The sequence below is a fragment of the Vombatus ursinus genome, unplaced genomic scaffold, assembly GCF_900497805.2.
Source record: "Vombatus ursinus unplaced genomic scaffold, bare-nosed wombat genome assembly UNPS02014807.1, whole genome shotgun sequence".
NCBI lineage: Eukaryota > Metazoa > Chordata > Mammalia > Diprotodontia > Vombatidae > Vombatus > Vombatus ursinus.
The window spans coordinates 42,750,959-42,765,440 of NW_020954585.1; the positions used below are offsets into that span (position 1 = coordinate 42,750,959).

At 42.1% G+C, this 14,482-nt stretch overlaps 1 protein-coding gene across 4 annotated transcripts; it reads right to left on the reverse strand.

Moving 5' to 3' along the window:
- Nucleotides 1-2,540: 2,540 nt before the first annotated feature.
- On the reverse strand, nt 2,541-12,996 carry FUS (FUS RNA binding protein). 4 transcript variants are annotated; one of them, XM_027874884.1, is made up of 15 exons: nt 12,918-12,996; nt 10,743-10,767; nt 10,501-10,655; nt 9,573-9,714; nt 9,253-9,440; nt 8,721-8,970; nt 6,950-6,984; nt 5,469-5,501; nt 4,879-4,982; nt 4,630-4,759; nt 4,202-4,303; nt 3,733-3,856; nt 3,316-3,416; nt 3,052-3,199; nt 2,541-2,742 (listed from the first exon to the last, which is right to left on the reverse strand). In XM_027874884.1, the coding sequence occupies exons 1-15, from the start codon at nt 12,928-12,930 to the stop codon at nt 2,703-2,705; spliced, it is 1,590 nt and encodes a 529-aa protein (XP_027730685.1). In that variant the 5' UTR covers nt 12,931-12,996; the 3' UTR covers nt 2,541-2,702. The 4 variants fall into 4 exon arrangements, with proteins under 4 accessions (XP_027730685.1, XP_027730684.1, XP_027730683.1 ...); XM_027874883.1 differs by having other exon boundaries at nt 4,879-4,985; XM_027874882.1 differs by having other exon boundaries at nt 9,573-9,717.
- Nucleotides 12,997-14,482: the final 1,486 nt, after the last annotated feature.

Sequence of the window (14,482 nt, forward strand, 5' to 3'; positions counted from 1 at the left end):
GCAAGATACAACTGTTCTCATAAAAATGACCTGGAGGATTTGATGGACTTCAAATCCAGCAGTTGAGGTGATAGTGTACAAAAAAGCTTATTTCTTTTAAAAGGTCCTGTGACAAGTCCCTTTAGCAATACAGAGCAAATTTGGGGTTCCCAATTTTGTCCAAGTGATCTTCCCTATAACTGACATAGACAACATCACAGGCCCCTGACTAGGGGATTCATTCTCAAATCTCCTACCTCCCAACTTAATCTTAAAACTCAAGATAAAGCAATGACTGATTCCAAAGGACCAGGATGATATAACAGATTTTTGGGGGGATATTAAGTTTTGTTCAACTATACCTATTTGTTACAGTTTTTCCCCCAAGAAGGGGAAGAAAGAACAGAAATTTTCAATTGAAAAAAGAGGAAAAAAATGTTAAATAGAATTAACATTGATGCAGATATGGATAATCAATCTCCATTCTGACCCCATCTGGAGCATTATCTGAAGTTTTAGGCATTTTAAGAAGGCTCCTGAGAAGCTGAGGCATACCATAGGACAGGTTAAGACTTGAAACCACGCCAGGACTACCTTAAGGACTGGTTAATGTTTAGCCTGCAGTTAAAAAAATGTAACCTTAAACACTATCATGTATTTTTTGCTTGACCCCAGGGAATAACAATTAGAACTAGTAGCTTTCACATTGCAAAGAGTAATGGATTAGCAGAAGCCTTGGTTTGAGGTAGGATCTGATAGCCTTCTAGAGATTTATTTCTTTGCATGGGCTAGTGATACTTTTCCTGCCTCCTAGGATCAGAAAAAAAGCATTGGTAACTTACGTTACTGTTTCATTGTGACCAAGTTAGAGAAGTATTTCAGGCTAAACAGAACTTCCTCTCATAGCTGAGTATTAATAACAGGTATTGTGTTCCCCTTTGATTAAGTCTTCCAAAAAGGAAAGATGACTGTTGGGATGCCACAGAGCAGATTGATAGTTGTAATCTATTAGTAGTCTCAAAGTAAAACTGACTGAAACTAAGAGCTTGGCTTCCAGTCCCAGACTACCAATTAAACCCTATACCACCCTACCCTGGGGTTCCAATACACTAGCTCCCTCTTAAGTCTTTGTTAATTGTTAATTTGTTAATTGATTTTGGTTAATAGCTTCATTTTAATTAAGTACTTCAAAGTTCTCCTAAGTCTCTAGTTCCTTTTTAGTCACAATGATTTACAACCGATGAAACTGGGAAATACCTAAATAAATTTGATAAAAGCTAGGAAGAAAAGCTTCCAATACAGTCAGATAACCAGTCATTCTCTTCCTTCCCTTTCCCCTCAAAGTACAGATTTTAAAACCTTTGCATTAACATTATAGAATTTTGTTCAATGAATATTTACTCCTTCCCTTACCCTATAGCCAGAACTCCCTAAACATTCACTTGTCACTCCCAAGTTACAATAACCCTATAGGTGTCCAATTGTGAAATCCTTTCTTCATTCCATTAGGGTCCAGTTATTGCTTACTAAAGGGGAACATTTTTCTACATATTGTATAACCATGACAATAAAAGGCTAGTAATATTTTTCATTTACCAACAGGTCTCTACCATAAAAAGTACTAATATTAACACTCAGATTGAAAGCTGCCATTGAGAAATGGCTCAAGCTCAGGTACAACTGTGCAAAAAATAACCACCCTGTCTGTTCCTGGTCCTCAGTTGTGCCTCTTTCCAAGCTCTGCTGAAACAGTATGCTCCAGCAGTTAAGAGTCAGAAGTACAAGACAGACTCTGCCTCCCATGTTCTCATATGGACAACCTTTTCAGTCCAAAAGACTGACGGATGGATGGATACACAGAGACAGAGACACACACACAGCCCTCCAGGAGCTCAAGGAAGGGAAAAAACAATTCTTCATATCCATCCCAGATACCACAGCCTTCCTCTGCCCTGGAACATGAAGAAACAAGGGACCTTATTGCTTTTTTCCTGCCTTTCCTAATGCTCCAAAAAAAAAAAAAAAATCCTGACAAAAATGGAAAAGACATAGAGGAGAAACATACGAATTCTTCCAAATCCAATTAAGCAGCCTCAGTCTCTCCTTCAACTCCTCCCCACACACCCCCTGCTACCACCATACAAGACAGGCCAGGCCAAAACTTAAGTCATAAAGAGCAAAGAAATATATCTCTATTATAAAAAAACCCTGGTCCTGACCAGATGGCCTAAAATTCATTGTGTCTCTATTTGAGAACTTGATGTTATTAACCTGATACGCACACAAAATACTAATTTAGAACCTTATAAAAAGACGTTTAGAGGTCTGAAACTGGAGAAAAAAAGATGTCAGAGTCTAAACAAATGCTTCTGAGATGAGGAATTATAGTTGTTACTAATCAAATCCCTATTTTCCTCCCAAAGGGCAGTCTAGAACCTATGGTCCAGTATCTATGATTTTCTACCTCAGATACTTACCCAGCTCAGGTGGGTAGCTAAGAGATAGGGAAGAAATGGATAGGGAGTGTCCCTACTCCTCTCTTCCAGGAGAGGAACAATAACTTGATAACTAAAACAATGGCATTTAATGGGAGCTGGGGGCATGGTTACAATTACAAAGTCCGACACAAAACAAGGATAGGGAACTGGGTGGGAAGGTTACAAAATAAAGGGATCAACAGTAGGGTGTGGAAGGAAAGATGGTCCAGAGATGCCTGAGTCAGGCTAATACGGCCTCTCCCGTCTGTCTTGTCTGTGTTCACCCCTGCAAGAATCAGAATCAAAAATGACCATCATTGAAAGGGCAGGGATCACTATCACCTTCATTCCCATGTTCCCCACAGTACCAACAGGACTATGTGCTTACTGTTGAGTAAGCCTTCCCTCTACCCACCTTTACCCTCCCCACTCCAGGATATGGACCCAGATGGGATTTATCTGGCTTGCCTCATCTGTGAACAACTCTTTAGCCTTGTCTTACATTAAGGACAACACTGATGTCCACTGTTTCTTTCAGTCACACCCCAATAATCACAACTCCCTTTATAACTCAACAAGTAGTTAAGTCACTCACCTTGAGTCCATCTTGCCAGGTCCAAAGCCACCTCTGTCCCCTCCACCCCGGCCCCCTCGGAATCCCCCACGGTCCCCGCCTCTGCCTCGGTACCCTCCACGATCATAACCACCTCTGCCACCTCTCCGATCATCTCCAAAATTACCCCCTGTAAATAGAAAGTGAATGAGGACATGGGTTTAGAATATTCCTCCCATTCTCCTATCTTTCCCCTTCCCCTTCCCCCAAACCAATTCATCTTCTTTTCCCTACTACAAGGCTTACCCATGTGAGAGCCTCCGGGGCCACCTCCAGGTCCATCAGGTTTAGGTGCTTTACACTGGTTACACTCGTTTCTCCAAGAAAAGTTCATATTCTCACATATGCTGAGGACAAAAGTGACAGACTGTATAAAGGGTTGAACCAGCATAAGGGAGTTTAAGAATATGGTTATTAAAATTTAATGAATGAAAAACCACTTCACTATTATGTGCCAATCCTTGGGCTAGGTGATTAGAATACAAATTTTAAAAGAGAAACAGGGATTCAGAGTTCCCTCCAGCAAGGGAGTGAAAAGAACAAGAAAAGTAAAATAAAAGACTATTTTAAAAGATTAGAACAAGAATGATAGACTTAGTCATTATTCAGAGTAAGAGAGATTCAGGAGAGAGAATCCTCAAATAAGAATTGAGTTTTACTCACGGATTAGGACACTTCCAATCTCCAGCTCTCTGCTGCCCTCCACCACCACCCCCTCCACTAGGGAATCCTCCTCGGCTGCCACCTCCACTGCCTCCACCTCCAAAGCCTCCACGGCCCATGGGTCCTACAAATAATTTAGGAGAGGACAGTCAGTTTTGCACTGCTCCAATTTAAGAACGCCTTCTACCACCAATGATCTATTATTTTTTAAGAGCTTCCCCACTTTAATTCTTGGTTGCAGCATTTGTTTCCCAAAATAATCCTTGTGCCCTTCCCCTTGTTAGCACTTAAGCATAAGCACAGTGCCTGGCACATAGAACTTCTGACTTTATACTATGTGCGGCACCCACACCCATCAACAATCTCTCTACTAAAAGAGACAAGAGCCACTTCAGAATCAAAACTGCCTTGGACCCCACACCAAATCTCCCATATGAACTATCCACCCTGTATTAAGTATCAGCTTCACCTCCACGCCCACGGCCACCCCGGCCATTGCCACCTCCTCGGTTAAAGTCTGCTCTTCGAGTAGCAAAGGAGACTTTAATGGGGTTTCCAGAAAATTCTTTGCCTAAGGGAAGAGAAAAAGGAAAATTTAAGAATCTCAAGCATAGGTCACATTTTCAATACATTTATTCATAAAAGTAAGGATTTCTATGTACCCAGAAGTCAAACTATAGGGGAGCTATAAGGAAGTTATGATTTTTATCCTTTAAGATAATATAGTCAAGTCAAGAAGACAATAAATAAAATAAGAAAAGTACCTATAGTCTATTGGATTTGATAATAAAAAATAATGAACTTCTTAACGATTAAACATATTTAGGGAGGAGATATTAGTCAATCCTTTCCTTATTATATCCTTTTCCCACATTATAATATCCTTTCCCCACTTACCATCGAACCAATCAATGGCTGCCTTGGCAGAAGGCGGATCATCAAATGATACTGTAGCCTCTCCTTTCAGCTTTCCTGTCTCTCTGTCTGTATACAAGTTGATCATAGGCTGCCCTGTCTTCTTATTAGTCTAAGACAGTAAACACATAAGTTAATATTCTCCCAGGATCCACAAACTGATCCCCAAAACTCAGCTTTCTCCCTCATACCCACATGTCTTTCTCCATTCCATTGTGCTCCCTCTAGTACCTTAATAATGCCAATTTGCTTGAAGTAATCTGCCACAGACTCAATGGTAACATTCTCACCCAAGCCTTGGACGAAGATGGTATTATTATCAGAATTATCCTGTTCTGCTAGGGAAACACATACACACAAAAAAAATTGCAGGGAAGAAATAGGAGGAAAGAAACAAAGAAAAATTAATTAAACATTTAATATTCAATTCAATCCAACATGCATAAGAGGTTCCTACCCTCAGGTAATTTGTGATATATTCAAGTACAGAAGGAAAAGGCTTAACTGAAAATTAGTTGATTTCATTTAAAGTAGTTTTAAACTAATTCTCCCCCAATCATCTTGCTCTAATATCAGAATACTATAAACTCTCCTCTCCTCTACTCACACTCCATTTCTTATCTTATGCCGGAGTTACCAACAGTTTCCTTCACTGGCCCTTTTACCCTCCCTAACCTTAATGGGCTTCTTATCCCCACCATTCTAGTTACCAACTTTGTTCCCAGAAATACTTCCCAATATGGAAAACCCAAACCATTAAAGACCTCTGCTCTACTTTGTTAATCTCTACCCCCTCTCTCCTCTTGTGGATTGTGGCTCACCAGAGTCATGTCGTGATCCTTGGTCCCTGGGCCCTTGAATGACATAGAAAAAAAGAAAAACAAGATACCCATTAGTCAGGAGAGAGGAACGGAAATATAAAAGTCAGACAAAAACACCAAATCCAAACACACTCTTGCAAACCGTAACCAGGTTATGTGCTCACGGCCTCACCCCAAACCCTGTCCTGGGTTTGGTGCCCAGAGGAGAAAACCCTGAGCAGGGCTGGGGAGGAGACAAGCCCCTCCCTGCCTTTTAAGATCTGTAACCTGAGCCCCACAGGGGTAACTCCACACTCTAGAAAACACTGCCTCCCCAGCACAGGCTGGGAAATCTCAGCACAGGCTGCTTGGGGGGAGGAGGGGAGGGAACCCCACTGTATTTACCAGACCAACTACTATAAGCTTAGCCCCATTCTCTCAACCCAGAGAGACGAAGGCATTCACCACCAGAGCATGATGCACATCCAACCTCTCCAAAACTTTTAAACCAATATATTTGCCCTCTTGAAACCATTTTCTATTGCTTCAGCTTTTAGAAACCATTTTCTTAAACCATGTAAGTTTTCCCAAGCCACATACATTCATATATTTGTGTGTATTTTTAAAATAGCATGTCCCAGGAACAGACCAGAAAAATCTTGGATTTCCATGTTTACAGCCTCTATTTCTTTCCAGAGACCATTGTGACCAGTATTTATCTGAATTCACCATGTACGAAAAAATCATATACACACACTGAATGCACACCTAATTCATAAACACATGAGCCTTTGGTTTTAAATGTTGAGTGACAGTTCAAGAAACCATGTGTCAACCAGACCAGAAAGTTTCCAGCTTAATGGGAGACTTTATAAAATTTCCACTTTTTCATGAAGTCACATTTTTTTTTTAAAGACCTGGTTATTTCCCATGAACCACACATACACTCAGTTTTCCTGAAGTAGTCCACACCTTCCTTCCCAAACTAGCTGCTAGTCCCATCTGGGGAAAGCTAGATTACATATCTTACAATTGGGTAATACCATACAGTACCTAATAAAATATACACAGCTATGTTCCACCCAGGCCAGGCAGTGTTTCATAGCCCTCCCCAAGGAGTTAACACATTTAGGTTGTTACTTTCCTAACCTCAGAAACACATGTCAAAAGATCCTAAAGCCAGTTTGGCACCATGTTATCACATTCTCTCCAGAGGATCTCATAAGTTGTCCCTAAATGGGTGTTCTTATAACCCACCCTCCTTCCACGTCTATTAGACATCAGCCAGTCAGACCAATTTGGTACCAGGCAACTGTTTCACCCTCTCCAGAGGTTGTAACACAATCTGGCAATAGGTGGCACTCTATATCCCAACCCTGCTGGAGGTGATTCTGGACACTTCAAACTTTTTGACACTTAAAAAAACACGAAGACATCTGCAAATGAACAATCAGACAAAGCATTGCCGGGGGTTGGGAATTTTGGAAACTCTGTTCACTTACCACCAAATTTATTGAAGCCACCACGGTCACTTCCGCTGGAGAAGACAAGTTAGAAGAAAGGACATGAAGCTTCCAACGGCTACAACAGGGTGTTTGGGCTTTTTTTTGTTTTTGTTTTTTGTACACTCTCCCCAATGCGGATGTTTGTTTTGGGAGAAGAAACAAGTGGCTACTAAGATACATTCCTTCCTGACCACCCCTCAATCTGACCTTTGAGCATATCACACACTTGTGTGCAGTTTCTCAGACACAGTTTAAGGTTTTGGTATTTTTGTTGGTTTTTTTTTTAATGTTTTATATATAAATATATATATAGATCATCTCCATTTCCTCTGGAAAAAAATGACCCGTTTCCTTTGTCGTTCTTCCGATGTGGCAGTTGTTTTTTTTTTCCTCTTGTAGTAAGTGGTTTCAACAAACCGAGAAGTTGGTTTAAAAACCCTGTCCCCAATTTACCCAGAAGACACTTCACACCGGGCTGGGGTAGCCCTGAACACAAGTAATTTTTGTGGTTTTGCTTTGAAAGCAGCAAGCAAACCCAACCCCCATCCATAAAGTCAAAACCAAAGGCGGATTTCCCCTTAAAGCGAGACAAACTCTTAGCTAAGCCCTGTCCTAACTACTGAGCTGTTTTTGGTCTTTTCCCCCCAGGGGTCACCCCTTCTACACTGTGAGAAGAGCGGAGTATTTGCAATGTCACCTTTCATACCTGTGGCACATAAAATGCAGAGCAAGTTAACAGTCACATTAACAGTTGCTTTTTTTTTTTTTAAAGTTTTGCATCAAACACACAGATTTCCTGAATTTTTTGGACAGGTTTGGCTTTTTTTTTTTTTCAAATTGCCCCCACCCACCCATGAAAAATACTTACCTGGTATATATAAGTACAACTCAAAAAGTTTTGGGTTTTTTTTTTTGTTTTTGTTTGTTTTTAAAGACAAAAACACATTGACAATCCTTTCCCCATTTCAAAGTATAGACATTGAGACAGTGGGGTCACTCGGACCATGTTATCACCAGGTTTGACAGATGTTTTTTAATGTCAAGTCTGAGGTTTTGCTTTAAAGAAACTATGTGGGAAAGGGCAGAAGGGAAATCCAGCCTGACACACTGATCATATACAAGAAAGAAAGCAGCCAAGGGAGAAGGGGCAAAGTGGTGAATAAGATGGGAGACCACTGTGTCAAGAGCATTTGCTCTAAGGCCTGCAACTCAGTGAACAAAGCTAATTCCAGTTACGAGGTCATACACATAGTGATCAGGAAGGGATCAGTCAGTTGTGGGGACAGCTAAATTCTTATCAACCAACTCTCAGAAAAGAAAGGCCATATGGGATGATGGGTATAACAGAGTCCCCACCCACCTCATTTCCTGGCAGAGGAAGAAAATACCATCCCTCTCTAAAGTTTCTGCCAAGGGCTGGGCAAGTCCTTTACAATGACAGTATACATAGTAACTAAAATTCAGACCATTTTAACCCATTTTTTCCCCTAGAGATTAAACTACAAGTTTCTTCTCGCCTTTTGTTCAGTAGAGTTATTGGAAGATAAGAAAAGCATAAGTACCTACTCCTACATCCCCTACAAAAATCAAACTAGCAGAATGGGGTAGATGAGAAGATAATCACTCCCCCCAAACCAAACACCCCCCCAAATCCCTGAAAACTAACCCATGCATCCCTGGGGACTAGGTTTGAGAAAAGGGAGATAGATCCATGCAACCCTTACCACCCGTTTAGAAATATTCCCTAAGCTCCCCACAAGACACCTACCCCATGCCACCTCTGCCTCCACGGCCACCTCCACGACCTCTGGGCTCATAGCCTCCACTGCTACGGTTATAGCCGCCGCCGCCGCCGCCACCACTGCCGCTGCTGCTGCCGCCTCCTCCACCCCGTCCTCTTCCCCCTCGGTCCTGCTGGCTACCCCCATAGCTGCTGCTGCTACCACCTCCACTCTGGTCCTGGCTGCCATAGCCACCACTTCCACCACTCATAGATGGCTGATCTTGGCCATAGCTACCTGTTATGGAAGAAAAGGATATCCAGATTCTAGGTATAAGAGATTCAAAAGCCTTAGGTTAAAGATGAATTTAGGGGAAAAAAAAATACAAAAAATAAATTAATTGATTGATTAAAAAAAAAAAGATGAACTCAGCTTAGTGAACTGACAAAAACTAGAAAACCACTCTCTAAGTTTTAGGACCAAGAACAGAACTATGAGGTATAGTACATAGATCCTTAGAAAAGGTTGTTGGAAAGGGCTAGAGGCAAAAGACATTAAGATAAAGAGAGAGGGTTTTACCTCCACCACCTCCTCCACTGCTGCCACTCCCACTGCTGCTGTTATACTGGTTCTGCTGGCCATATCCTTGAGGGGGATTGTAGCTTTGTTGCTGTCCATAGGAGCTTTGTTGTCCACCATAGCCAGATTGACCATAGCCCCCACCCTGGGGCTGCCCGTAACTACTGCTCTGGGAGCTGCTACCATAGCTAAGGAAGAGGAGAGAAAATAAATTAAACCCTAGATCACCTCTTCCTTATTTCCATTTCCATTTTTCTATCCTCTACTTGTATTATCTTTAATAAGCAATCCTCAATTTGTTCTGCTTTCTCCAAACTCACCTCCCTGAAGTGCTGCTAGGGGCTGGCTGTTGGCTGTAGCTAGGATAGGATGATTGCTGACCATAAGAAGGTTGGGAACCCTGACTGCTGCCATAGCCACTGGATGAACCATATCCTTGGGGTGCTGACTGAGTACCATAGCCTGCTGAAAGAAAAAAACGCAAGTTATTCAAGAATCAACAGCTATGCTGAGCCTAGAAAAAAAATAAGTGGATCAAGTAAAACATGAGAAATGTTTACTAAAGGTTTCCTCTAAAATTTTTTGGCAGCCAAGATTTTATATTCCCCTTTCAACATTAAGGTTAATCCAAAGCTATTATATATGCACTCATATTCTGCCTTCATATAAATAATCCCTAGTCCTTACTTTTTTACCATTCCCTTCAGTTCCTTCTTATTTCAATCTAGTTCCTGCTCCTCACCCAACAGAAATATCTCCTGCCAAAATGTCAGTTACATTTTGTATCTCATTTAAGTACTGCCTAAGTGAAAAGTTCCTTGAAAATAGAACCACTTCCCTGCAAGAGTATCAAAGCAAAATTAAAGGAAATTAATCACTATCCACTTGGGTAGATAGGGACCTAAAAAATCTCTTATTTATGTTTTCAACTTTCATTTTTTTTTTATAATGGGGAAGAGGGAGAGGTATTAAAAAAAACCAAGGGTAGTACATTTAAAAAGTAAAGGCAAGTCCTGGCATATTAAATTTTGAGGTTGAAGGAGGGATTGAGACAAAATTTTAAAAACTTTATAACATGACTATAAAAAAACACTTTATATGACTTTATAAAAAAAAAAACAGGCAACAAAAGGATTTGGAGATTTCAGAAGTGTTAACTGTTAAATTGAATTCCTTTGAAATCTAAAACCTTGATTCTAAATGTAGTTTTCAGAAAGATGGCCTGAATAAGATGATAAAAATACTTACTGTTCTGGGTTTGTCCATAGGAGGAGCCATAGCTGCTCTGACCATAGCCTGAGGTATCAGCTGATTGGCCATAACCACCATAGCTTTGTTGACCATAGGGCTGACTGCTCTGTTGGGAATAGCCTTGTCCAGGCTGGGTAGGGTAAGCCCCATAGCTAGAAAAAGAACGTGATTATCAAAAAAACTGAAAACTTGATATATACATCCTGCTACCAGTGTATTCCCCTTGTTGTCATACTCACCTTTGTGTGGCTTGCTGAGTGTACTCTGTAAGGGGGGAAAAAAAGCAAATCATTATTATACACATCCACCCCACACAGAAATCTATGTGCTTCAGAAAGTTTAATCTCAAAGCAAAATTTAAAAGAGGGGAGGAAAGAGGAAGCAGTGTCACAAAAGACGAAAGCTAAATCTTCTAGTTCATAAAAGTGAGGATTTTCTGGAAAAAAAAATGTTCATTGTAAGAGACTAGAGAAAGAAAAAAACCAAAATGATAAACATAGTTCAAGCAAGTTAATGAAAAACACCATATAAACCAATGTCTATAAAGTCACATAGATAGAAACATCCCAAAGTGTGTGTGTATGAAAATACATAAAAATGGAATACAAAATAAATATAAGAAATTCAGAGAAGCAAGAGGATTCATATGAACTGATGCAGAATGAGGTTAAACAGATCAAGAAACAATACCAAGTTATGCTTCCCAACATAGATTAGTATGTAGCAGATTTTCTTTGTAGGTTTATGTGGATGTGGCTATCCTTGGAAGGATAATTACTGTTTGAAAGGGGAGGAGGGGGAAGCAAGCTGGGTTCCATGATTACTTTTGCCAACTTGTCTTTTGCCCCATTTTATACTTTGTTACAAGGAATGGTTTGGGACAGGGAAATGAAGCACGATGAATTTGGAAATGAAAGCGATGTGAAAACAAAAGTCAATGAAAAATTTCTTAAAATGAATTTCCAATGTTTCTTGACTAAAACCAAAAGTAAAATAGGAAACATTAGCAAAACACAAAGAAAAAGAGAAACAGCTTTTTAGGCTTCCTTCCTCCAAAAAGAACTCCACAGGAAATGGAACAGAGAAATATTCCATAAGTCTCATTATACTGAACTCCTCAGATAAACATTCTCCCTACAATCTCACCTTTTAAGTTCAAGGGATTGAGGCTCTATTAGAGAATGACATTAAAACCACACAACCAAAAGAGTAGATAGTTATCTTCCTCCACTTTCAGTAAGAAATGCTAGCAACCCGAGCTTTCTACTAAAAGTAGAAATCGGGCAGCCTTTGTTTTTTGGTTTTTTGATCTTGGTTCTGCCACTTTCTCAGACCTTGGGGTAAGCAATTTTATTTGCCTGAATCTCTTAATCATTTGTAAAAACAATTACCTGCCCTACTTTTGACAGGGCTGCAGTGAGGCTCAAATTACAACGTCCAGGGAGGCTAAAAGCCCATACACTTCTGAAGCAGCATTACCACCCTGGTTACTAAAGGAAAGCTTAAGCAAAGAACAAGAAATCCGTTCTTTCAGAACAAAAAAAGAACTCTTTCATCAAGGAGATAAAACGAATCACAACCCTTCCTTCATAGTGCTAGAAAGGAGAGAATACTGTGTTGAGAACCTCAGGAAAGGAGTTCGAGCAAGAAAAAGATTGGTCGGAATCCCAACGCAACAAGTTATTTCCTGGGGCCGTTAGTTAACGGGATACGAGGAGCTGTGTGCTTTACCAACCTCTCCTCCGCCGACTGCGTGGCTGCATACCCTTGGGAGTAAAGCCTTAACCAGAAGGTGGAGAAAGAATGAGAAAAAACGGACGAGAAGGCAGGAGGAAGTCTGGCTCGAACAGAGTTTGGGGGTGCCACAGAAAAGTCAAGAAGAACCTAGGATGCTGAAAAGCTGCCGGGAGGGAGGTCGCGCGCACCCCGACCAGGCCTCTGCTCCTGGGCAGGGCGTGGATCAACGCGCGTGCGCACCAGAGTCGCCTGGATGCGGCACTGCGACAAAGCGGGAAGGAGCGAAAAGCTAGTAGCGGGACAAGGCAATGAACGCTATTGCTCTCTGCTGCCTTTTGCACCCAAGGCCTCGGCCGGCAGGGATTTCACTCCCAAAAAAAGTGAAACCACCAAAAAAAAAAAACTCTTCTGCCACTCAGCTCTACACACTAAAGCGCCAGGACCACGGGACAAAATGGCGGCAGCGGCCTCCCTTCTCCCCGCCTACCGCCCTCCGCTTAATTCCCGCCTAGACCGCGCGAGGACGAGACCCTTCCTCCCAGACACGGCCACCACCCATCCAACCATACTACCTTCCCTTCCGACTCCAGGCCCCAAAAATAGGGCTCCAGATCGCTCCGAATGCTAACCCGACCTTCGCGCGAGGCGATCCGCTCACCTCCCCCACGAGCTCTTACCGTTGGAGGCCATGTCCGCGCACGCGCACACCGGCTGCCGAGCAACAGAAACTAGAAAGCAGCCGACCACCGACGCCTCGAGAACTGAAAAGCCCCACCCCCTGCGCTGAAACTTATATACTCCTCCCCTCCTCCTACGCACAGCGGCGAGCTGTACCAAGTCTAGAACCTGGGGGCGGGTAGTGATGTATAGGGACGAACGCAAACTTCCGGAATTTTGCGAGAAGATCTACACAAAGAGATGAAAACTATAGACTATAGAAAATTTTTTGTCTGCACATTTTGTCTATACTGGGCATGAAGAGGTAATATTGTTTCATTCTAATTAGAAAACCTATGGGCTCCCCCTATGTATAGAAAAATGGTACGGTCAGAAGCAAAGGCAGGAAAAGAAAGGAAGGGGAGGTGAAGGGGGAGGGGTGACGGCCGTTCGAGAACGAACCATTGGTGGGGATTGAGGGGGAGGAAGGTAGGCCCAGTTCCGGAGCTGGGCGGCAGGGGAGGAGGAGGTGGCCAGTCACCCCCTACCCCCAACAGGGGGCGGGAGGCGAGGAACCGCAGCGCTTGTGCTGGAGGAGAGGACTGCTGGTTACAATGAACGCAGAGAGCTGCGCATCCCGGGCTTCTCTGGGGCCTGGCCGGCCTCTGGCTTCCAGTCACACACACGCACAGACACACCAGTGACTCCCACACAGACGGTTATCCCCTACATACGGTTACCCCCTACGCTCCCTCTGACCCCCAGTGACATTTCCTCACCACCCCCTTGGACCTCCACGTGAGTTTCAGCATCACCACCTCCTAGGACCCCCAGCCCAGTCAGCAGAGTCCTGGAGCCAGCTTCAGCCAGCTCCAATTGTTCAGTTTTCAGTGTGAGCTTTTACACCTCGGCATTTGGCAAACGCTACAAACGGGCTTGATTTATTGTTTGTTCATTATTTAGACTTAAGAAAATAATGGAAGAAATGTTAATGCAGATTAATTTAGAGAGCCAGTTGTTAGCTTTTACCAGCACATTCTTGAGGACAACCACCCCCCCAATACCCTGGAACTCCATAATTTTCCCCCATACACACCCCCTGTGAGTGAAACGCAAGTTTTCTTTGAGTATAATGAACTAGTTGAGATATTTTTTGTTTTCTGTATCTATCCATAGGTGCCTTTTCATCCTTTTGTGTCTTAAGCATTTTCTGTGGTGGAAGAAATAAATGGTGGTCTTTTAATAATCTCTGTAGATTGATTACCTTTTCTAGAAGAAAGCTTGTTATCTACATTTGAGGAAAATCCTAAATATGAACCTTACCTAAGCCTTGTTTTAGAGATTTCCCTTGAGATTTACTCTGAAGTGAAGGCAGAACTGATCCCCCATAAGTCATGCTCTCTAAAATGAATCTGAGTCCATGTTATCTCTCTTGTGGGAGAGGGCTGTGAGCCATGGGTTGCACATTAATTTTAAAGAACTGATTTTTTTTTTATTCGTTGTTACAAGGGATTGCTGTCTAGGGAGGAGAAAGGGAAAGAATATATTTGGGGGGGGAAATTATGATGTGAAAACCAAAGGTTTT